The sequence below is a fragment of the Zeus faber genome (genome assembly GCF_960531495.2).
Source record: "Zeus faber genome assembly, chromosome: 12".
NCBI classification, from domain to species: Eukaryota; Metazoa; Chordata; class Actinopteri; order Zeiformes; family Zeidae; genus Zeus; species Zeus faber.
In genome coordinates, this window is record NC_137196.1 from 26,513,357 (window position 1) to 26,538,324 (window position 24,968).

At 44.3% G+C, this 24,968-nt stretch overlaps 1 protein-coding gene across 2 annotated transcripts; it reads right to left on the bottom strand.

The window, feature by feature from the left end:
* Positions 1 to 11,421: 11,421 nt before the first annotated feature.
* Positions 11,422 to 21,238, bottom strand: dusp12 (dual specificity phosphatase 12). 2 transcript variants are annotated; one of them, XM_080010619.1, is made up of 12 exons: positions 21,106 to 21,220; positions 19,863 to 20,340; positions 19,441 to 19,564; positions 19,182 to 19,350; positions 18,772 to 19,048; positions 18,513 to 18,690; positions 18,340 to 18,416; positions 18,041 to 18,224; positions 17,605 to 17,853; positions 17,348 to 17,519; positions 17,110 to 17,258; positions 16,572 to 16,712 (listed from the first exon to the last, which is right to left on the bottom strand). In XM_080010619.1, exons 2-12 carry the CDS (start codon positions 20,175 to 20,177, stop codon positions 16,576 to 16,578), a joined length of 2,031 nt encoding a protein of 676 aa, XP_079866745.1. In that variant the 5' UTR covers positions 20,178 to 20,340; positions 21,106 to 21,220; the 3' UTR covers positions 16,572 to 16,575. The 2 variants fall into 2 exon arrangements, with proteins under 2 accessions (XP_079866746.1, XP_079866745.1); XM_080010620.1 differs by lacking the exons at positions 16,572 to 16,712; positions 17,110 to 17,258; positions 17,348 to 17,519; ... (6 more) ...; positions 19,441 to 19,564; positions 19,863 to 20,340 and adding exons at positions 11,422 to 11,832; positions 13,414 to 13,493; positions 13,737 to 13,828; ... (2 more) ...; positions 14,866 to 14,979; positions 15,536 to 15,850 and having other exon boundaries at positions 21,106 to 21,238.
* Positions 21,239 to 24,968: the final 3,730 nt, after the last annotated feature.

A 24,968-nucleotide genomic window follows, 5' to 3' on the forward strand; every position in this document is an offset into this window, starting at 1 on the left:
TTTTTCTTGTACTTCACTTGAGTCATTTTGGGGATCTGTATGCTTTTCAACACAAACTTATTTATCTGCGACATGAAGGGTTTTTCATACAATCCTTGCAATTATTCAAGGGTAGTGAATTCTGAATCTACTGATAATAAGCAGAAACCATCAGTGTCACCAAAACTGGAACACCAACACTTTTGTGGAAACCAAGATGGATAGATTCACCATTTTTCAACCCAGGCATCGTGAAAATATTGATTCCCGTCATTTATACTTTTTTTTTTTTTTTTTAACATTTACCCAGTTGGACTTCTTTTGTGTCCTTTGGACTCCTTTTATGTAAGCTGCAGCAGAGTGGTAAGTTTCTCAACAGTAAAGTGGTCAACAATTGTATGCTCACTGAAGTCATAAATGATGGGAAGAAGCATTTTAAGGAGGCCTGGGCTGAAAAATTGTGAACGTATCCTTAAAGAATGCGTATTTTCACATGAAATGTGAGTTCATGAGTACTTTCACTTGAGTAGTATGGCCAATAGACTTTCAGCAGTGATATTTTCTCCGGGTCTTTACTTGCGTACAGGATATGAGCATTTCTTTCTCTGTAGACCAGCATATGTTAAGGTTTTTATCCCGCCACCCACATTTGGCTCTGAATCCAAAACAAAAAAGAAAGAAAAAAAACTCTACACAAGCGTCAGTTGTTAAACCAGGCAGAGAATCAGAATATCAATCATCCCGAGACGCCTCGAAGGGACAGAACTGAATTCAGGGACGTTTGGGGAACCACTCAGGGACCGGGATGTAGACACCAGCTATGACCTTGAAATGCTGGCAGCCGTTGCAATAATGAAACCAAAAACTGATTCAAGGATTGTCTGAATGGTTGGAGGAACAATACAATCAGTGTGGCAGATTTTTCCCTCTCCCAATTTCTTTCCAGAAGAAACCTTTTTCTCCTTCACGGTGCATTTCATCATGACAGCGTTGTCCCACCGACAAGGCCACAGTATCACACGAAAGCTGAACATTTGACAGAAATCCAATTAAAATGGATAGCTCAAGTCGGCCAAATGACAGAGCAAATTACCTTGAAGAACCGATGGGATTTAAAAACCAAACGGCCAGCTGGTGAATCCGGGCGTCTTCCCCTTCTGCGCCAGTTTGGAGGTGTCTCCGATCGGGCGATGAAGTCACTCCTGCAAATAATGAGGATCAATGACAAAATAAAAGGGGAAATTCCACTGCGGGCCTGTGTTCTACAAAGCCTCTTAAATAACGTTGGTCTGGCTGCATGTAGTTATTCAAAACAGAGCAAGTGTGGACCGAAATCTGCCGCCGTTGACTCCAAAGGGGAAACCCAATCCTAAATCTGGTAAAGCAGTTGGTTTTGTGGAAACAAATTCACTTTCAGCAAACTATTTAAAGTGTGAATAGTTCAGTTTGCCGCCGCGACGACCAGCCGGCCAGGAAATATGCAACGGTGTCGATATGTCAATGCTGCCATTTCTTGTGAGGGGAAAGGCACAGGAAAGAAATACCTTTTTTGTTTTACAGCACCTGCAACCGTGACCATGCACACACACACACACACACACACACACACACACACACACACACACACACACACACACACACACACACACACACACACACACACACACACACACACACACACACACACACACACACACACACACACACCACAACATCTGTCCACAATCCTTAGAGTGAGGTAAGGAGTGTTGAGTTGAAAACGGATTGGATCATCTGGAAATGACATCAGAAGTTATGTAATAGATGTATTAGTGTGCACGCTTGTGTGTGTGTGTGACAAAGAGGGAATTTGTCTATGTGGTTTGTGTGTATTGGAGGAAAGGAGGAAGGGGTTAGTGTGTGTGTGTGTGTGTGTGTGTGTGTGTGTGTGTGTGTGTGTGTGTGTGTGTGTGTGTGTGTGTGCGTGTATGCGGGCGTGCGTGCGTGTGTGTGTGGGCTAACTGACCACTAAGAAGTACACAGAAGACAGAAGTCCATTCACAACTGTTCCAATATTGACGGACAGACCGACTAGTGTGTGTCTACGTGTCTCTTTGAGGCGTATGAAAATGTAACTGTAACTTTCGACCACACACACACACGCACGCACACAACACGCAACACGCACTCATGCATGCACGCAAGCAAGCGAACAAGCATGCAAGCATGCAAGCACGCACACATACCCACACACACAAGCTTTGATGTTGTTGTCTGGCTCCATGCAGAAAGCAGAAATAACAGTGTGTGTTATCTACCAGCAGCATAATTACTTTAAACACAGCAACATGAACGCGCACACATGTACACACACACACAAAAACAAAAAAACACAAAAACACACACACACACACACACACACACACACACACACACACACACACAGCAGACACAGAGTCTAGTTTAAACTTAGCAACGACAGTATCTGCACATTAAAACACATTCCTCTCTGGAGACCACCGAGGCTAAGGCTACACTGATAGAGAGAGGGAGAGAGGGAGGGAGGGAGAGAGAGAGAATGGACATAGGAGGAGGAAAGACACGAGAAAGAGTTTATGAAGAAAATGATGGAGGGTGGAGGCGTGAGGAGAGGTGGATGGACGCAAGAAGTCAGTGGAAGAAGTGAGGAATAAAAGGACGGAAAACCAGGATAGGATGATGATAACTGGAACAGAGGAAGAGATGGAGGGCGGGGAAAAGGGGTGGTGGTGGTGGGTTGGTGGGGGGAGTCTGAAACTACAGTTTATTCCTTAATTTTTTTTTTTATTAATATTGCACATTCAAGGGGATAAATAAACAACAATCTAACCATTGATTTATTTTTTGGTTTCTGTTTATGAAGAGAACATTGGACATTATTCAATTTGGCTTGTACTGTGCTGGCGTCAGCAGGGCCGGCCTGAGGCATAAGCGCACTTGGCGCCTGCTTAGGGCCCCCCGTCACTAAGGGGGTGCGCGTGGTGCAGACCGCACTGGGAAATGCATCAGGAGAGGCAGTGATCTCCGCTCCGCTGCGCATCCCCGTTTCCTGTTTCCCCAAACAAAACAGATAAAAACAGTGTTTTTATTTGACATGTATTTATCTCCCTCGGGTTCCTAATTGAATGAAACGATAAAAAAGGCCCTGCACGTCCCATGTGCCTTAATCCTAGCCGCCCTGAGCCAGCCCTAGGTTTCAGACATTATTTTCAAAAAAAGCTTTTGAAAAAAAAATAAAAATACTTACTCGGGCTCCAGCCTCCTTGGTCTTGGCCTTGACAGGGACTTGATGAACTTCAGTCTTGGACTTGACTCGGACTCACGTTCCCCAAAGTCTTGCTCTTGATTACAGCACTGGGACTCATCTAATTGAGATCAGACAGTGGAAAAGGCAGAGAGATAGAGAGCGAGAGAGAGCCAGAGACAGAGTGGGAGAGATGAAGAGAGAGACAGAGAATGTAAACGGTGACCTACAGGGTCATTGACTGGGCGCCCTGGGAATCCTCTCACAGACTATCGATCATTTCCAGGAGGTCAGAGTTCACCCAGAATCCAGGTCAGAGGACAAAGAGCCTCTCAGCTCGGTACAGTAGAGCAGGAACCTGGACACCCTACAGACCCTTGAGACACTGGGGACCCTACTAACCCTGCAGACCCTGGAGACCCTGGTGATCCTACAGACCCTACACACCCTACAGACCCTGGAGACCCTACAGACCCTGGAGACACTGGTGACCCTACTGACCCTGCAGACCCTAGAGACCCTGGTGATCCTACAGACCCTACACACCCTACAGACCCTGGAGACCCTACAGACCCTGCAGACCCTGGGGACCCTGGAGACCCGTGAGACGCTGGAGACGCTGGAGACCCTGCATGGAGTTTGAAGACCACCTAAGATGACCCTGAAAATATATTTTTTCCTTCCAAGCCTTCCAGCTTTCTGGTTACACTTTGGAGCTGGTAAAACGCCGGCCTCTGTTTGCCTGTTCCCTGCTGTATCCTGTCCACACCCAGGACCTGGACAGCTGTCCATGTTTACATGTGCACACCAACAACAACAAGATGATAACTCCATTCAAACATCTGAAATTGTTGTGTAGTTCGTGAAGATAACCTTGAAACCTATGATAATTATCAGCAACTAATTGCAGTTATCTTACTTTCTCACAGACATTAAACTTCAAAACAAACCATCTGATGTTTAGAAATTCCTACAGAGGAGTTTTTTCTGGACTTGTGTGTGTGAGGACGTGGGTTTTACCTGTTGGTCGTTGATTACTCTAACTGGCAACAGGCGTACAGCCACCCTGAACCCCGGGCCCAATTACCTAGACGATAGATGGGTGTGGCTTAAACCACGCCACCCCCACACCACACTTAATATGTGTCATTTTCCCGAAATTTGGATATGTTGGACGTGAACACTTTCTTCATATTCATTAGCGGTTCCGGAATTCCCCAGAAAGATTGTGCCACCGTTGTGCTAAAACTCCCGTGGGTATAGAAAACTATTGAGGCTGAGATGCAGAAAACAATAATAACCTGTTTTTCGAGGCAAATTGCATGAAAAGTGGAATCGATTTGATACAAAATGCTAGCATGGAATAGCTTGTAGTCGAGTAATACAGCGATATTAACCAAAAGCAAAGCTCTCAATGATTTTGACAAGGGTGACAAGACTAGAATGGCAGCGAATGGCGTGAAGTAAAAGGTTTTGAAATGTACTAAAGCATGTACTGTATCTATGCACAAAAGGTTTGTTAAAGAAAGTGAAAATGTCCAAGAATCGTGGGAAGTCATAACGATACTGTGGGGTGAATAATTACGACCATCAGGGGGGAGATTATGTGAATAGAGAGAGGAGTGTAAGAGCGAGGGTTGCGTAATGAGTAGTCTGAGTGAAAAGGACAGGAGGGTAGAAAAGAAAACACCGTGGAAAGAGGAAAGGATGGAAAACGACAGATCAGGGGCCTGCGCCGAGGAAACAGCGGAGAAACAAAGCTGAGGGATGAGAGGAGAGCGGAAAGTGACCACAGAACGCAGAGGTTCCCGGAGAAGGAGAGATGAGCGAAGGACGAGGGGAGGGAGGGCGGTGGAGAGAGAGAGAGAGAGAGAGAGAGAGGTAATGTGTCCTCCAGACCTCAGGTCTCACATCTGCTGCCTTACTCTGCCGTGTCTCCATCTCCCCGTCTGAGGGAATAAAACTAAATAATATTGTCAGTGGTGGAAAGTAACTACCGAAGGCCCTATTGTAATGCAAGGAATTCTTATAATTAACGGAAATTAATCACATTTTTGAGGGGCTGAAGATGCTCGAAAAACTTGTAAAACTTTGCACATGTGTCAGAATTGGTGAAACTTGACATGCGTTATGGGTCTTGCGCACGGGTGTGGCAAGATGGCTCGACGGCGCCCCCGGCAAAATTTCACCGAAGTTGCCCTCGCGGAAAATTTCGCCTTGATGTAGGAAATTTTGAAGACTTAGAATCTGGACGCCCCAAGACTCAGGGGCGTATTCAGACCTGGAGTTTGCGTTCCCCCGATTCAGGGAACAATATGTTAGGACGTTGCACTTGGACCCCGGTTCAATTTGTGGTCATGCTGCGACGGCATGAGGGCACACGGCGTGGCACCCCAACCCATCTCCATGGCGCAATCGGTTAGCGCGTTCGGCTGTTAACCGAAAGGTTGTTGTTTCAAGCCCACCCGGGGACGACGGCTTATTCATGTTTTTTAAACTACAGTTCTACCGGAGTTTTCCTTTGAGGCCTCCACACAGAACCCTGGCACAGGGTTCCAGGGAACCAGGCTGCATCAGAGCTTAGGCCTCTAAGTTACCAACACAAAGTTTGAAGACGTCAGTTCACCGGACTCGAAAAAAATAGTACTTCAAAAATAAGTAAAGAAAAACAATGCTTGTAATAAGTTAACAAAAACAATGAATACAAGGTGTTTTTTGCTTGTAATAGGGGGGGGGGAACCTAGCAATATAAGGTGTTTCTCGCTTTTGATAAGTAAAAAAAAAAAGTCAATACGAGGTGATTTTTGCTTGTAATGAGTAAAAAAAAAAAAAAAAAAAAAAGAATAAAAGGTTTGTTTTTGCTTGTAATAAGTAGAAAAAACAATGAACACAAGGTGTTTTTTCTTGTAATAAGTAAAAGTATCTGCCACTGGAACAAGTGAAAATTTGCACGTTAAGTGTTCTTGAAATAAGATGTGACTTCTTTCTGAATTCTATTATAACTTTTCGTCGTCATAATAGAATTTTGTGATGTTTATGCTGGTTCCTGGGATGGTTGAGGTGATCAATCTAAAGAAAGAATTAGATACATTTTAATTTCTTTGGTTTTTACTCTTGCATAACTTCATCAGAACAGTAAGACAAAATCAATTTAACTGGATAGATTTCAAATTTTGTTGTGAAAACAATGTACTTCTACCACACAAAGGAACCAGCAGACAAATAGCACTCTGTTCTAACATTCCATTCAACCCCAAATTCCAACTGTGGCATGTCCTCATTATATTCCTATTGTTAGCTTAAAATCATACCCAATGCATTTTTGAATCTGGTTCATAATGTAGTTGTGGCAGCTCCGCCCACCACACACCACCCAAGTGGCGTTTTCAGGGACCTCCGGCATGGAGACATGGGCGACGAGGTTCTAGACACAGTTTATTGTAGAGAGTGGTCTAGATGGAATAAGCCGAGGACCAGAGGGACCTGCGTCATGACGGGGGCTCCTCTCTTGTGAGTGGGGGGATGGGGGTTTTACCGGTTGCTCGTTAGACCAACCAACCAGCAACAGGTATACAGCCACACTGATCCTGGGCCCTATTTACCTAGACCCAGGACAGGTGTGGCTGCCTCGAATCACAGTAGTATTTTTTTTTTTTTCATGTTGGTGTTTTTCTCCAGCAATACAGTATCAGGCATCATCATCGGAGCACCTAAAACATTAAATGAATAACATGACTGAGAGACACTCTGGGGACCCGGTCAGCTGAAGAGTATTTGACCCGTTTGACCCTTTCAGTGAAATTGCCACAGCCCGTTTGCAGTAAAGGACAATCAAAGACTTGTTACAACCAGTTGAACCATAGATTATCTCAAAACATACGGTATGTTTTGTGAAAAGTGGAGACTCCAGAGTCTCTACCCTGAAGAACCATCGCTTTCATTATATACTGTTAAAAGTTTGGAGAAGCTACTATTGCATCCAACAATTCCTGCAATGATTGAAGAGGGGCCACACCCATGCAAGGTTGGATGTTTTGATGATTTTATTGGAGACATTTTCTTACACGCACTGTTTTGGAAAGTTACCACAGCATTGCATTTAATTTTATATATGGATGAAATTAAATTATGCAACCATCTTGGAGCTCAGGCAGCCAAAACAAATTGTTATTGATTTATTACACCTAAGATTAGATGGTAAAATCCAAAGATCTTTGTGGTATTGATAAGATATTTGACAGGATTAACCGTGACTTTATTTAGCTGTACAATGGTGTTAAAGTTGTCATTGCAAATGGTGAGAAGACCATTTATGTGGCGCTTATGTCTCTGTGTGTAGACAATCTGGCTCAGCATGAAGTGGCTGGATTTAAGGAAGGAGTAGGGTTTGCCTACAGTAAATGCAGACACTGCGAAGGCAACTTTGAAGACATGCGGGAACCATTTAATGAAGATCTGTTTGTTTAAAGGACCATGGCAAGTCATATCCGGAAATCTAGTGGCATTGAAAAGGCAAGCAGACTTCCTAATAGCAAATCTAAAAAAGACATATGGGATAAACAGGAGAAGCAAATGAACAGAATGTCCTCACTTTGATCAAATCAAACTCCACAAGACATCATGTATGTTATTCTTGAAGGTGTTGCCCCATAGGAAGTCAAATGTGTTTTAAAGCATCTTGTGCGTTCATGGCACATGGAGTTAGACACATTCAACAGTGCAATTATTGGTTTCCCTTATTCTCATGTGGATGCAAGGGATGAGCCTTACCTGCGCCATATCTGTCAATACACTGTCATCAAATTACAATAAGCAGAAACAGTCCTCTGGGCAGTTGCTGGTTTTGTTTAGGATCCTGGCGTTTTGTCATTGATACAACAGGAGAAGATGATTACACACAGATGTTGCCTAAGTTGTTAGAGATAGTAACAATTCTGTTTTCACCTATTACTGCTCTCTCAACTCTCAAGGCTGAAGCGTCTGATAGAACAACGTTTGAAACGACTGTTTGAAAATACAAATATCCAACCTAAACAGTATTACCTTCTGCATCTTCCTTCACAGATCAAAGCAACTGGTCCTACGGTTGAGGCATATGAGTATGCGCTGTGAGTCAAAGCATTGATTTTTCCGAGCAATGGGCTTTGAAAAGAGGTTTTAAGAATATTTGTAAATCTCTCGTGACGCACAACCTCTAATATCAATGTCGTCAGAACGTGCATGAGAAACATCCAGTTGTTTCCTGAGGTGAAAAATGTTCGCTGTGTAGAAGGAAAGGCTTCTTCGGAATGGAGCATAGATGAGTTATTTTGTCCACAAATTAGACAAATACTGTATACTTGGTAAAGTTTGGGGCTTCTTTGCACACGCTTATTCTGATGGGAAGACTTTAGGCCTAAAACATGATCCATAAAGGATTTTGAAGAAATGCATCCTGTACTGCTGGTTGTCTTCTCTCTCTTCGAAGATATGATTTTTCGGCGGCCGAGAAGTAACAAAAAGCACAGGATCGCTGAGAACGAATCAATTAGGAAACACCAGATCCAAAATGGTGTTAAAAAAACCAACCTGATGAAGCGAGGACGTTCGATACCACGCAAAACTACTCAAAATCATTACTGACAGACATCTTAATGAGACTCAGGACCCTGTACCTCTAAGCTACTTTATATTACAGCAGAATAGTCAGTCAACTTTGAGAAAACTTTTAGCTGAAAAGCGAATGCAGCAAGTATTGAGCAATCCTTCAAATTACAGCGAGTCTTCTGATTCGATTTGATAAGCAGAAATATTGCTTGGAAGGGATCCACGATTATGCAAAGACAAATTTCCATTGAAAACAGAACTTATGAGGCGACGGTGGCTCAGGAGGTACAGCGGGTCCTCCAGTTATCAGAGGGCTCCTGGTTCGATCCCCAGCTCCTCCTGGTAGCAAGTCGAAGCGTCCTTAGGCAAGACACTGAACCCCTCACTTCTCACGATGATGGCGGCCGCCGCCATCAATGTATGAATGTGTGTGAATGGTTTAATGAGCGTCATATGCACTGAAAAGTGTTTATACACGCGCCCCACGCAGCCTTGGAACAGACCGCAAACAACGCGGAGAAGAATGTTTGTGAAGACATAGAAAAGTATTCCCATCAGTCACGGTAAAATCGACAAAACGTGCACATTCTGCACTTGGTTATGTGAGCAGGAGGAGCATGACGGAGGAAATGTAGTCAGAAACTTAACTCAGTGCACACAATGACTGAGGCGTTCTGCTCTGCTCCTCGCCGCCTGCCAAGGCGGTGGTTGCCTCCACCGTCTTGGCAGACGGGAGCGTTTGCGGTGTGATGGTCTGTGGGAGCAAAGCTCAGGATGATGACTGTAATGTTAACAATTTAATAACATTAGATTTCATTGATCCCTGTAGGGTTTTTTGCTCTTGGCTAACGCACCAGGAACTCGACCCCCTCACTCAGGAAGATGAAAGCATGTTCGCACAGCTCCCTGCGAGCTGGTGGATATGCGGTGTCTAGCTCAAACACAGTGAGGCCGTTTGATTATCTTATTTGCACGGGTAAGTCAACGGGAGAAAGTCAAAATCTGCCCTCTTACAAGGAACAGCCATCCAAGTTGGAATCCCTTGGAAGATCGGGGCAAAAGCAATGGAATTCGTTTAATTAGTTCGGAAGTTGGGACAAACGACTCAGAATGACTGATTTCAGACTTCCATTTAAAGCAGCAGTGAAGCATCACTGAGGTGAAGCCTAACCCCAGAGGAGTATGGCAGCCTGCAAGACAATCAAGTTCACACACAAGAGGAGGATTGTTTTAATTGGTATCTGAAAGACTATTGTTCTCTTTGGGACAACTGCCACTCTGTGTGTGTGTGTGTGTGTGTGTGTGTGTGTGTGTGTGTGTGTGTGTGTGTGTGTGTAAACACTTGAGATACCGGAAAAACAAATTGTTTGCCAGCAATTTAGGCAAAGGAGGGAAAATGTACTGCGCCAATTACACGAGTAGTACGTTGTTGTTTCACAGGACTACAATTTCCCTCAATATGGATCGGGGCATACTCATTTACACTGAGGACCCGAGCAGAGGAGTTCCCAAACTTCCCATATAGGTCAGGGCAGCTCTCTGGTCCTCACTGATCGTCTTAAGATGCTCTAGAATGTTTTCTAGACTCGAAACCTTTTTAAACCCGAAGCATAATTTTTCGACTATGCACGAGGCTGCAATATGTACTACGATGAGGGGTGAAGCTATTCTCTCAATACTGGATGACGTAAAGATTTTGGTGCCACATAATCACTCAGACTCCCAATGATACAAATAAGGTTGAGGTCAAAAAGAAAGAGGCAGAGTTTTCCTCTGGCAAGTGCAACCTTGTGGTTTGAACATTTTTTCAAGTGGTGGAATTCCAACTTTAGTGTTTTAAAAACAATATCGGAACAAACTGTAATTCAAGGAGTGTCCAAAGGGGATTGAGAGCGGAGAAACGCATTCAAAGTCTTTGCACGAAAGCAAATTTATTGGGCTTCGGTTAAACTCAATCTGTCCTCAACAGTCACTCGTCGAATTAAAACCTAATCCTCTTCATCCTGTAAATGAGAAACGGTCCCACCACACGTTCCCTCATGGAATTGTTTTGGGGATCAATCATGTGTGCATCACGGGGAAAAACAACAACATGGAATGATATTTTAGTTTGATATCACTGAAAAAAATAAAAATAAAAGATATCAACTAATGATTCAATGAGTGTCAAGAAGATGCAAGGACTCTATTGACTCTCACTCTAAGTTTATAGACACTGACATTCATGAACTTCCACTGAACCTCCAAGTGCGCTTAGCAACTGAGTCACGCAAATAAACCAAATAAAGACAAATAAACACCAGAAACTGTCCAGGCCGTCGTGACAATCGCCCCCCAGCTCATGTTGCAGCCGTCTCTTCTATTGTTTAGGGTTCTCGTTCAAATTGGACCCCTGTGCTTCCTTAAAAGGAAATATTCCAAAGAAATTAAGGTTCTGCTGTTTTTTCATGACCTGGTTCGACTGCTGCCTAAAATGGGGCTGCTACGCACGACCTACTTTAAAAACGGCCACGTCGTCTGAACTCTATAAACCCGTCGAGTAATGCTCAACCTCGTGAAGACATAACATTCATTATCATAAATGTGTTTTATTTACAATCTTATATCACACACGCCAAACAACAAGAAGCTCGGAGCAAGGTCTCGAACTTGGCAAACTGTTTTAAGATGAAGCCTCGGCATCACCTGATCGAAAACTCATTTTCGTTTGGAGGGTGACGCACATCTCCGAAGAATCCGAGCAGGTGGAGATGCACCGACACCAACTTTTCACTGCAGAGATCAATCAAACGTCGCTTTCCTTAAACACGGGGATGGAGGTGAGAACAGCGAGTCTTGGTGTAAGTGGGGGTGTGTGTGTGTTATTTTTGCGCGCCGATTTTGCGGATCTCGTCCACCCTGGTGCGGTGCAGCTGGAAGGCGGGGGTGACCCAGCGTCCGCAGGAACACTGCTCCCCACACCAGCTGAAGGAACCCAGCTTGGAACTGCACTTGGGACAGAGCAGCTGGGGCGGACGCATGCGCGCACACACAGACACAGACACACACACACACACACACACACAGACACACACACACACAGACACACACACACACACACACACATTTAGAACATCACTTTTGGTCAAATTTAACACCAATTTTGAATAAAAACACAACAGAAATTCTTTCTCCATCAAATATTTGAGGTGAAAGGGCCCCAGCTGTCTACGGAGGTGTCGATCGGGTGTGACTGTCTTAACTTCTCGGCTTCTTGAGCTTCAAATGCATTTGAACAAATTAACTTTGTATATTTTTCGGGTACAATCGGGACCAGCAAATGTTGAGGAGAAACCGTTTTAAGATCCCAATTTGGACTTTCGAAAACAATTCCATGCCTCCACTGGAATTTAATCAACTAGATTAAAGAGCGTTTAACCAACTGTGCTCGGAGCTGAGAGGAAGTGGAGGAAATGACATCGCCACCCGCCGGCTTCACCTCCTCGGTGTCAGCGGAGGTGGTCACTGACGTCCACTCGTCTCCTTCCAACACCTGTTCACAGTTAACCTTCCGCTCCCGGCCCTACAATGTTGTCAACCACTTTGATCAGAAAGTGGACGCCATCAGCTGCTCTTCCCGTATCTCCCTCCCCCTGCTCCTTCAAACCACTTGCACCGACGCCCTGACCTTCCTCACTCCCCCCCCCAACCTTCCACACTGCCCCCACCGACTCCTCTCCGTCCTAAATTCTTCACATCCGCTGCCTTTCAGGATTGCCGGAGCCAAGCCGCCACTTAGGAAACCCTCCCCCTTGACCCGGTCGCTAATGACAGACCTTTATCTCTTTTCCATCCAAGCCCCCTTTAAAAAAAAAAAAAAAAAAAGGACTCCAAACGAGTCTCCTAAAACAACCTCCTGGACCCTCCTCAATCCGGGTTTTATGGGTTCCCCACTCTACATCACAGGGCCCTCCGCACTGAAAAAGCTTCTCCTTGACTTGTCTGCGCCATTCGATACAGTCAAACCACCAAACCCCTTTACGAGCATGGTGCTGCTGCATTGGCACTCTCCTGGTTTGCATCCTATTTTCCAAATACTTGCCCAGGTCCCACTGAGAGGATCTCTCTCAAGACTGAGCCCTGGCGTCCGCTCTGTGAAACACCCTGCGTAAAGGAGCTCCAGTGTCCTGCGTTTCCCTTTTGCTAGATCTCCTCCTGGAGTTACCATGAGGGATTACCATGTTGCTCAACATTTTGGAGTTAACGTACATTGTGGTTTGATTAAAAAAAAAATATATATATATATATATATATATATATATATATATTGAATCATGTACAGAGAGCTCATAATAGGTCTAAAATGAGTAAAATACACTCAGGAGGACACATTCAATTTGTGTGACTGTCCAACTATTTTGTAATATGAAAAATATAGAGATATTGTGGACTAATACACGTATGTGTTTGTTATTTTGATTGTAAATATTATTCTTTAGACTCACATACCCAAATGTTTTAACACTATTGTACAGATGTAGAATGTAGTATATAGTACGGGCTTTGGACTCTGCACAAATATGCATGAGTGCGTGCGTCGTAGTTACCTGCCCATCCATCACCCCCAGTAAGGCCTGCTCCATCCACTGCACCGGCTCGATGAAGTACGATGTGCACTGGACTTCTCCTAACAAGACGGCAGATAAAATTCAACTACATCCCTGCAGCAGAGAACCTCAGTGAGCAGCAGTCTAGTACTGTGTGCTTTATTCTCGTGTCCAAGAAACGGCACCATTCTTGTACAATTAGTGAAGTTGTAAAGTCACTCCAGAAGTTTAAATGAAGCATGTTTCCCAACTTTCCATTTTCACACTTGGGTAAATGCAAGTGTGGTAAAATAGATAATTTTATTGTTAACAGTTTCTCTTACCAGTGAGGTTACTGGGCTTCTTGTGGCCGAACGCTGAAGCTCCGCCCCCTACTGGATGACTGAGGAGACTGGAGGCCCGGAAAACAGTTCTCCTGTGGGAGGACACGGTGGACTTAAAAGTCAGGACGGGTGAAGCTCTGTGTGTTTCAAACCAAACGCTGAACAGCATCATGCCAAAATGTGAGTCTTTCGGCAAAAAAAAAAAAAAAAGGAATTCGTAGAGACATCACAATCAGAACAATCTTTATTGCCAAGTAAGTTTACACGAACAAGGAATTGTCTTGGTGTTCGGTGCATACATGAAACATAAATGTAAAACAATAAGTAAAATATTATTAAAATATATAAGAATATGTAAAATAAAAAATTTAATAAAGCTGTACAGTTTGTGCAGGAATGTGCAACGGTTCAGTTTAAAGACTTGACTTTGACCCCAGTGACAATGTACTGCGACCCAGACGCTCCATGCAGCCACGACCACTCACCTGCATTTCCTGCACCGATAGGAAACCTCGCTGGAGCTGGAGTGGGCGGGGTCAGCAGCAAACAGCTCCCTGGGCACATGCTGAAGCTCTGTGCGCACACACACACACACACACACACACACACACACACACACACACACACACACACACACACACACACACACACACACACACACACACACACACACACACACACACACACACACACACACACACAAGGCTTGTATTTCTCGAACAGATTTTTTTTTAAACTGAAATAACAGTGTGTTTCGGGTACCAGGGTACTTCTCTGTGATCTTGGTCAGTCTGTACTGTTTGTACAGAGGACTGGAGGTGTCCACCTCAAACTGCATGGCCTCGTACAAACACAGCTGCTCCTCGAAGCCTCTGTTCACCCTGCGACACGCAACAAAACCAAGTTTATCCATCGGCGTGGCAGCCTCACTGGTATTCTGTAAATAATTTGCTCACAGACCACTGCTACAGCGCACGTGTCAGCCCATGTTCAGCCATTGAACAAAAACACGCGTGAATTGATTCGGGCCTGATAACTTTTAAAGAGGTTAATTAAGTTCAACTTCAGCTAGTGTTGGACAGTTAGTTCGGGGTGTCCTTGTGACAAGACAGACAGACAGACTTCTTACTGCACGTCTTGTTTGGAGCTCCGTAGTTTGCCGTAAGCGTCAGTGAAGCTCATTTTGTGTTTTTTCATGAGGTACGCCGTTACAATGGTGGCGCTGCGACTCCGACCTGCCTGGCTGAAACACAATGGTGCACCAAGTCAACATCTGTCCAAAACCACAGTGTGCATCAAATGCAATGTGGGGGAAAGTACCAGGATGACATTCTACGCCAGGTGAAATATCCTAGAATGCGAACACTGCATATCCCACAATGCATTATGAGGGCAAGTTTAATAAATATGCATTGTCGTGATCAATCCTGACCCTAAAGTACTGAAAGTAGGGGGCAAGACAAAATCACAACATTTTTAAATTTATTTATATACCCTTATCAGTCCCACAACGGGGAAATTTGCAATTTCTCTGCATTTACCCATCCTAGTAGCTGACGTATATCTAGGAGCAGTGGGTTGGCTTATAGAGGCTCCAGGGAGCAGTTAGGGGGTTAAGTGTCTTGCTCAAGGACACATCAGCACGCTACCAGGAGGAGCTGGGGCTCGAAACGGAAACCTTCCTGCTTACTAGACGACCCGCTCTACCTCCTGTCCCCCATAGAGGAAGACAAGGTAGTATTACTTAAGTAAACTGGACAGATATCATGATGTTTATATTTTCACCCCGAGAGCCCTACCAGTGCACGAGGGCCGCCCCGCCCCCCTCCAACGCCTCCTGGATGAAGAGGAAGCAGTCGTCCATGTGACTGAGGAGGTCGGAGCTGGCCTCATCCGAAACATTGACCCACTTCCGCCGGAACCCTCCGCCCGCGGGGAGCGCCGCGGCCGGGTCCACGGAGTCCACGGACAGGACGTGACTGACGGCGGCGTCGACCAATCCCTGGGCGTCGTGCAGGTCGGCCGCGGCGCCAATGTAGAGGCCGGGGGCCACCGGGAGCATGGCTGGAGACTCCACAGAAAGAGAACGACAGAGTTGGGAGAGCCGGATAAAACTGAGGAGGGGAACAGAGACACAGAGGGGAGAAAAACAAAGTGATGATCTAGAAGGATCCACGATCACATGAGCCGCGCTGCCCCCCACCTCGCCCCCAACCAAACAACACATCATCTTCATGCCAGTCCTCCATCCCCTAATGCTTAAAAGTCAGCCGAGATGTTACTGCGCCCATTCCTTTTTTTAGGTTTTTTGTTTTTTCTCCCCCTGTGAACAGCAGAGCCTTGTGCCGAGTGAGAAAAAGATTAAACCACCTGGTTGGAATTCCAAGGTTGGAGACAAGGTCACATCTGTCTGTGGGAGGTGGGAGCAGATGTCCACTGAACGACGAGTTTGTTGTACAGAGATTCGGGACAAAAACATACATCAAGCACTGGACCTTTATTCCAACAGTCTGAGCCCAGACTTTTTGTTTTCCCCGAAATTAATCAGCTTCCAGACCTATTTACCTAAGTGACGGAACGGGCACTGTGCCTTAATACTTGTTCCTTAAAAACATTTCACTGAGCAGACGGCTGCCTGGAGGATAATCACGATGAACCAAACCAACAAATTGTGAGAGAGACAGATTGACGGTTTAATTTATTTTATTAATAATTTTATGAATTCTTTACATACATCTCCACATAGACATCAGGAACTAACAGAGTGTATGAACATGATTTACTTTAAAGGTACCTTTCTTGCAGTAGCACCCCCCCCCCCCCCTCCCGCTCCCAGTGATCACTCCCTCCTCTGGGACGGGGATCTCAACTCCTCTGGGACAGGGATCTTCAAAAGCTCATCTGTGAAAGCTCTTGGCTCCTGCAGCACCTTCTCAAACAGGAGCCCCATCAGGTCGTCCACGTAATCCAGGGTGTCTGCAGGTATCAGTTGGATCCAGTTTACACTTAAATGGCGTTTAAGTCAAATTTGAGAGTGATATTTATTCAAAAAAAAAATTGTAATAAAAAAGAATCCAGCATTCTCTGCATTGAAATCTCCTGATATTGAAAAAAAATTGAATGGAAATTGCCTTTTTTGGACACAGCTTATGTTTTACATTCATCGTCGTGCCAATGGAGTCCAGTCCAGTTTGTTTTGAGACTAAAAACACATTCAAGTTTTGCACATTTGCCCCCCTTCTTTAAAATTGGTTCAATTGACTAAATTGAAAAAAAAAAAAAACCTCTAAACGACCCACAGATAAAACTATAATCTGTAAAACAAAGATAAATATGACAATCTTTGCTATTTTGATAGCTTTTGTTGACTTACCGAATGTTGATTTTGTTGTAACTGGCTGAGCTGTGTATCCTTCTTTCTTTGACTTTGAGGTTTCACCACTGGAGACAAAACCTTCACAAGATGGTGTTTCCCGGGGTCGGCCGGTGTTTTCATTGAAGTACATGGCAGCCAGGTAAAGCCTAAATTAATATCGGTAAAGTGGGATTACACAAGGCACAGTAGTAAGATATATGCTGTATAAGAAAACATTTTGTAAATAATGCAATACCTGCACAGCTTTTCGAGAAATGGAGAGACCACAGTCCCGGGCGTGAAATGCAAGATGACATGACGGAAAGACTGCAGGGAGGTGGTCTGGTAGTGAGGGCTCAGTTTTTCTACAGCTTTCAAGATTCTCTTGTTTGTCACAAGCTTTTTCAGTTTGTCCACAGACTTTGACCCTTAAAAAGAGAAGGGTCAAAGTCAAATGAGGAGGCAGCATAGAGTACAATTCTGTGTGTGCAGACATCTACTCTGAGCGCTCACCTGGTTTTAACCACTTGGCCCTGTCCCTTGAGATGTAGTCCGGATGTGCACACTTTGGGAAGAGCGGATCCTCATGACTGTGTATGTTCTGCAGGTGATTGACGAGGGACGTCCATTTCGCCACCTTCATGGGTCCCGAATGGGAAGAGACTGCAGCCCAGTACATGTGGTTTGTGATGGTGCGCAGCCACTCTTTCAGCGGTGCACACTGTTTGTCTTTCACAATCTTTCGTAATTGTTTAGAAACTCCTAAAAGCAATGAGTAACATTGGGCAATTACAAACAAATAGTGAATGCAAAAGGAAGCCACAGAAACCACACCAACATCGCCAAACCTGATGCTATCTACACCATAGGCATTGGATTTCAATACCGAGCCCTCGTTAAACTAGATACCCAATTTTAAAATGACATATTGAAAAGACTGTGAATCCACCTTTCACCAGAGGCTGGACATCATAAAGCTGTTTGATGTTGAGCTCTCTTAAAAACTTCTCAATGTGTGGGCGCTGCTGTTTGGTGACGATGCAATCAAGAGGCACGCGTCTCGCTTTGAAAAGCTCCAGACTTCTCTTCAGACCTTCCTTTTCCATGAGGCGAGGACAACCAACCTCATGGCTCTAGAGAAGAGATGACGGCAAAAAAAAAAAGTGTACGGTACAGTCACCTGTACACGGTTGTAGAGCACACTGGAGGTGAGCATGCACTCAAACAAACTTGTCCATCTGCTCTAACCTGGACGAGCTGGATATCAATGATGTTGTTACTCTCAAGGTGCATGACAGAGTAGCTGCCAAACTGAGCAGAGTGCCCTATAGATATCAAAAACATAACTCATTAATTTATGCAATAGATAGTACAGAAAGAAGGTGGGATTGTGTTGATAGGGTGAACCTGCCACGTGGTACCTGGTGAGTAGACCATCATGTCACCGCCAATGATGTTCTTGTCGTTGTGAGCGAGTTGCTGGAGCAGTGCATCCTGATGACTTCTCCATTTGTGCACAATTGCTGGCTCAAGGTTTAATGTGCAGTGTTTTCTGAAGGTGTCCTTATTGAACATCTTCAAACGCATGGCTCTGAAGACCTAACGGTATAAAACGAGGATACTGAGTACAACGATATCAATGTGCAACACTATACAAACTCAAACTTCAAATCATATTACCTTTTCCAGTGAAAAGAAGGAGGCCCCGGTGAAATAGATCGCCGCCGACAACTGGAGGTTTCCTGCTGGAGTGCTTCCAACAATGGGCTGGCTCTTCCACTGTCGAAAATACTTGCAATGTGGGCACAGTTGCTCAACTGCGAGGAAAGTCCCACGGCTTCGGGATCTGACCTCACAATCCATTTGGCACACGGGACACTCCTCAAAGAGCTCGAGGAGGCAGCTCTCATACACAATGTATTTCGCAGATTCGTAACTGGTCTTCTGGGCAGGTCCGCTTTTGCACAAATATACAAGAAAAAACACAAGGGGGGGGGGGGTGTGCATGCATTCATGAACAATCTAAAAAATGATTGAAACGTTGAAGTCAGAGAATTGTAGACTCATCCACTGACTTGGCTGGGCCCTACCTGGAATTCCGCAAGTTGGGAATTTCAGTGCGGACGCCGTCCTCTTCTTCATCAAGTTCCACGCGACGTCTCTTAGCAGCTCTGGGCCTCACGGGCAGGGAAGTCAGCGGCATTGCGATGGGTTCAGTCATCATGCTTGTGTTGTGGTAATTCACTGTTGCCTGTACGGCTTAAAAACAAAAACAAAAAAAAACACTCAATTTGAGAATGAGCTCAGAGGTTTTGTGGTTTAATATAAAAGGTATCCAATGAAACAAACCTGCATTCTTCTGGTGTGGCCCTAGCGTCACATTAGACTGTTGAGTCCCAAAAAATATCTTCTCCATGGGATCAGTCTGGCAACCCATATGGTCTCCAGCTGATGGCAAGACAGAAGAACAACCCTAGCACAAGGTAAGATGATTGATTATTTGTCAGCGTAAGCATGTCAATGTTATATAGCATTAGTTGAATCATAGCATGTGTGAAAACACATTTTATCACTGCTGCTACAAAGAGAAATGTTCCCCACAGGGAAAAATTCCATTCCATTCTTCCTCATATGAAGAATTGTCTGACTTAAATCATTGATTTCAAAAACATCAACATTTCAGCAAACGTCTAAGTTTGGGAGAATTGAGTTTGGTATGAACCTTTAATATCTAGCGACAGGAATATTATGGTAAAACTCCAGGTACTTACAGCATTAGGTTTCGAAGGTCTAGGTTTCGAAGTTGTCTCCAAAACTGTAGGGATTACCCCTTCTCTCAGGATGAGTTTTGTTGCAAATCCGGAGTTGAACTGAGTCCAATTGACGAACAAGTCGGGAGTGAAATGCCGCGAGCACACAAAAACACGTGAGCCTATTTCGGCAGGAACGGAGCCGTGGAATATGAAATCCAGCCACTCCCGCCTTATCATGTTGTCTTTCGGGAGGGTGTGGTATGATCCCATCGGGTTGTCTTCATTGCATCCGATGACGGAACAATTTCTGGAATGATTTCTCGATCGAAACATTTTCTTGTCTTTGAACGACTCTTTTCCCCGTTCCGCTGGTTTGAATCGTGGGCGTGGCTTCACGTGTGGGCGGCGCTAAACATTTGTGGACGGGGCGGCTGAATTACGTGCGAAGTCTCCAAACGTCGGGTTTCAGAGCGATATTAAGTCTTGGTTTGAAAAGCTACGAATATAACAAAAAGGAAAAGCAAGCTTTCAATTCCCACAAAATTACACCAACACATTACATGAACCAACTACCAAGATTTTTAAAATATATTTTCCTGGGGAGATGTGGCCTTTAATCTTGCATTGGGTCCATGATAAATGCAATTGATGATATTTAAGAAATTAAGACAATTTAAAAATAGCTTATGTAGCATCCATAGAGGCATCCAACAGGCTAATAAGGGTGTGATCACCACCCACATTTCTGGGCCAATTTTAATCAAATTTTAGACGTATTTCTGGACAAAATAGTCTCTTAATCAATAAATGATTGCAGGTATAAAGGTAAGTATTGTATATTTACTACAGGGGGGTTAGTATCAGGGTAGGTTATTAGCTAGATGGTTTTCTAAACTATTAGAAAGGTTGACTTTTTTCCAGGTACGTTCAAGGGTTTTGTTGGTTTCTCTCTACAGGTTGGTATCAGCTTTAGCGCTACGTTTAGAGTTTTATAACATCAGGGATTATTCAGACCAACTTCACTTCCATTTTGACAAAAACAAAAAGAATACATCTAACAATAATAAGACAATAACTCATAAATTCTCATTGAGAACCAAAGACTTTTTCGGCCCAACGTTTGTGAACCTGGATTGAGGACATTTTATGACTTTGAGGACCTGCGTTGTCCAGTTTATTCACCAATAAACTCCGAACCAAAGCTCGTTGTGGTGATCCGTTTCGAATTCCCTGAATCAAGAAGTTGCCGTGACTTACGTACCTTGCCGTTAGACGTAATAATTTCTAACGTCCTAGCGCCAGCCTCTCGCCGCCAAGTTTGGGAACGTGTGTTCGATTTGAAAACAACTCGAGAGGGAAGTGTGGAGGACGATGACAACCCCGCAGTGCCCGCCTGTGCTCAGTCAGCGCGTCCGACGGGAAACACACCCCTGCACCTTTAGTTCCGAGGGAATAAGCTCCTACGTGCAGAAAACAGGCACCCGAGCGACGTTTTTTTTTCTGCTAAATTTTTCCTTTAGATCTTACGAAAAATTGTCAATGGGAACTTCATATTTTATTGTTGTTTTTAAGATGTCGTGTGGATTTGGCACCGCCCTCTCGGTGAGTGTAATTTTGCTGATCGCCGCCAGGTGACGACAGAGCTCATGTTGAAGGTTTATCTGCAGTCATGTTTCTGTGTATTTGGTTTTTTTTTGTTTTTTTTTTAAGACTTAAAGCGATTGAGGTCCAGCAATATAGTTTTATAACTAAACCAAAGAGCAATGGCGGCTGTGGTGCATATTCAATAAAGATAATATATAGTATCAAAATTTGAATGAGGAAATTGAACATTTCAGAGTAGAAATAAATGATGACCTGCATCATATAATGTAATATTTTTTGCATTACTTTTCAGAAGTGTACTTGGTGACGGGTTCAAATCCACAACTTATTGATTCCTGTAAACATAGTAGAGATATTCCACAGCTTTAAGTGCAAAAAATAAATAAAATTAAATAAAAAGATATTGATGACGTACCAAGTCAATGGTAAACTAGAATTTACGGCCGTATGCCTCTGCCAAGCAGTCAAGTTGCAGTTTACACTGCAACTGCAAAATTCTAATCAGTTCATCTTCCAGTCCAAGTGGACATTTGTGCAAAATTCTGAGAAATTCCCTCCAGGCGTTCCCCCTGAGATATCTCTTCAAGAGAATGGGATGGACAGAATGGCGGAAGGGACTAAGGAGCTGATTATGGATTTAAGGAGAGGATTAAAACCAAGGACGCACGCACCGGTGCTGATTAATGGGACTTCTGTTGACAGGGTGAGCAGCTTCAAGTACCTGGGAGTCCACATCACAGAGGATTTAACATGGACTTCACAAACAGACACTCTGATGAGAAAGGCGAGGCAGTGTCTTTACCACCTCAGAAAGCTAAAGACATTCCGGGTCTCGTGAGGATCCTCAAGTCCTTCTACTCTGGAGCGGTGGAGAGCATCCTGACAGGCAACATCACTGCCTGGTTTGGGAACTGCACTGCTCAGGACAGGTGGGCCCTGCAGAGGGTGGTGTGTTCAGCTGAATGTACCACTGGAACTACCCTCCCCTCCCTGCAGGACTTATACACCAGGAGGTGTAAAGGCAGAGCCTGTAGGATCATGAAGGATCCTCACCACCCCGCAGTCACGAGGACAGAGTTTCTTCCCTCAAGCCATAAGAACTGTCAATGCTGAACTCACCAGGGGTCCTCACTGAGACACACACACAGGCCCCACTGCCTTACTGTACTGTATGTAGTATACTGTACTGCATACTGTATCACTGTACTGGGTTAGGGTATACTGTTCTGCATACTGTGTCACCGTACTGGGTTATAGCATACAAGTCAAGTCACACTTTATTTATAAAGCGCATTTCATACCAGGGCAACACAATGCGCTTTACAGAGAAATACAATCAAAGGAAATATATAAAGCGTGTGTGATCATAAGAATCAGTGCAGAATAAACAGATCTCACAGCATACAGAACACACACACACACACACACACACACACACACACACACACACACACACACACACACACACACACACACACACACACACACACACACACACACACACACACACACACACACACACACACACACACACACAAGTCATAGACTGGAGTGAACAGCAAGGTTTTTAAGCTGCTTTTAAAAGTGTTGAGTGTGGTGGCCTCTCTCAGGTCGGCAGGGTGTTCCATTTACTTGGGGCGTAGATATACAAGCTGCTAAACAGCTGATTTTGGGAGGCTGGTGAATAGGCCATTACAGTAGTCCAATCTACTCGTCATGAATGTGTGGATACATTTGTACTCAGTTACTGCATCCCTGTACTGGGTGACTGTATACTGTACAGAATACTGTATCACTGTACTGGGTGACTGCATACTGTATCACTGTAGTGGGTTACTACATACATACTGTCCTCCATACTGTATCACTGTACTGGGTGAGTGCATACTGTATCACTGTACTGGGTGACTGCATACTGTATCACTGTAGTGGGTTACTACATACATACTGTCCTCCATACTGTATCACTGTACTGGGTGAGTGCATACTGTATCACTGTACTGGGTTACTACATACTGTACGGTATAAGGTTACTGCATACTGTACAGCATACTGTCACTGTACTGGGTGACTGCATACGGTACGGTACTGTACTGAATACTGTATCACTGTACTGGGATATAGCAAACTGAACTGCATTCTGTGTCACTGTACTGGGTTACTGGGTATTGTTCTGTTTAGTGTTACTGTATTACTGTGCGTACTGTTGAATACTGTATATCTCTCTATTCCTTTTATTTCTATTTTCTATTCTAGAAAAGAAACACTGCATTAAACCGTTTATATCAAAGTCTGATGATGGATGTGTTACTGTTTACACACTATGCAGTAGTAAGAAAATGTTGAGAGATGGTAATACCAATAATCTGCTGATTAAAGCAGTAATCCCTAAGCCTTCACACGCGAAACAAATGCACGGCAGCAGTTCACCTCACACACTTCAACGTACAATAATAAACTGAGCAGGCAAACATTTTGTATCATGTATCATTTTCACCCTCCGAGACTGAATCAACGTCTCTCTCCTTTTTGTGTCTGGTCGTGTCCAGACGCTCGATGAAAACATGTTTTATGACATGTCCGTCTTTCTCAAAACCCTGCGACGTGTGTGTTGGTGTGTGCGTGCGCGTGTGTGTGTGTGTGTGTGTGTGGGCGTGCGTCTGACTGTGTGTGTGTTGCCACAGTCTGTACATGGTGACACAGTGGGGTGCTAGTAAAGTGTTTTTTACGATGTGCGTTCAGATATCCGTTGGACCAACCGGAGCACCTCACTGCGACCACACGCCCTCGTCCTGCGCTCGTTAAAGGAGCTGACGATCACCCAGGATTAACTTCTGGAAAGAAAATCACAAAACGGGCCCCCACACACACACACACACACACACACACACACACACACACACACACACACACACACACACACACACACACACACACACACACACACACACACCTAAGGTATTTGTACTTGACCAGAGTAATTCCATAAAGGGGCATTCATGTTTTCCACTCCTTTTAAAATCAAATATCTTGACTTTTTAATGATTTGTATCTATTTATGTGTAGCACAGACAGGTAGAAATGATTCAACTTTCAGGTTGAGTCATTTCTAGTCTGTTGAAATCTAAAGGTCACCCGAGCCTGGACCATCAGCACTTTTAAGTCATATCCTATCTTGTCTATTAAGGATGGAACACTTCTTCACAGTGGAATACGACATCCTAAAGTCATGAAGTACTTTTAATTCTGATTCTAAAGGACGTTTAAAGTCAAAGAGCTTCAACACTTTAATTGCCTTTTGAATTTTATTTGTATTTTTTTATAGACTGTTGTATCGAAGGACCTCGACTGGAATTCTGTTTTTATGGCCTATTTATATTTCCCCTGCGGCGTTGTGGTGTCCCTGTGCAGCGCAGCAGCAGCAGGTGAGTGAGAACGGAGTGGGAGTGGGAGCGTGGGGAGTGGCTGTGGTTGTTTGGTGTGTGTGGTCTGGACTTCGTTCCCCGCCGTCGCAGCTGA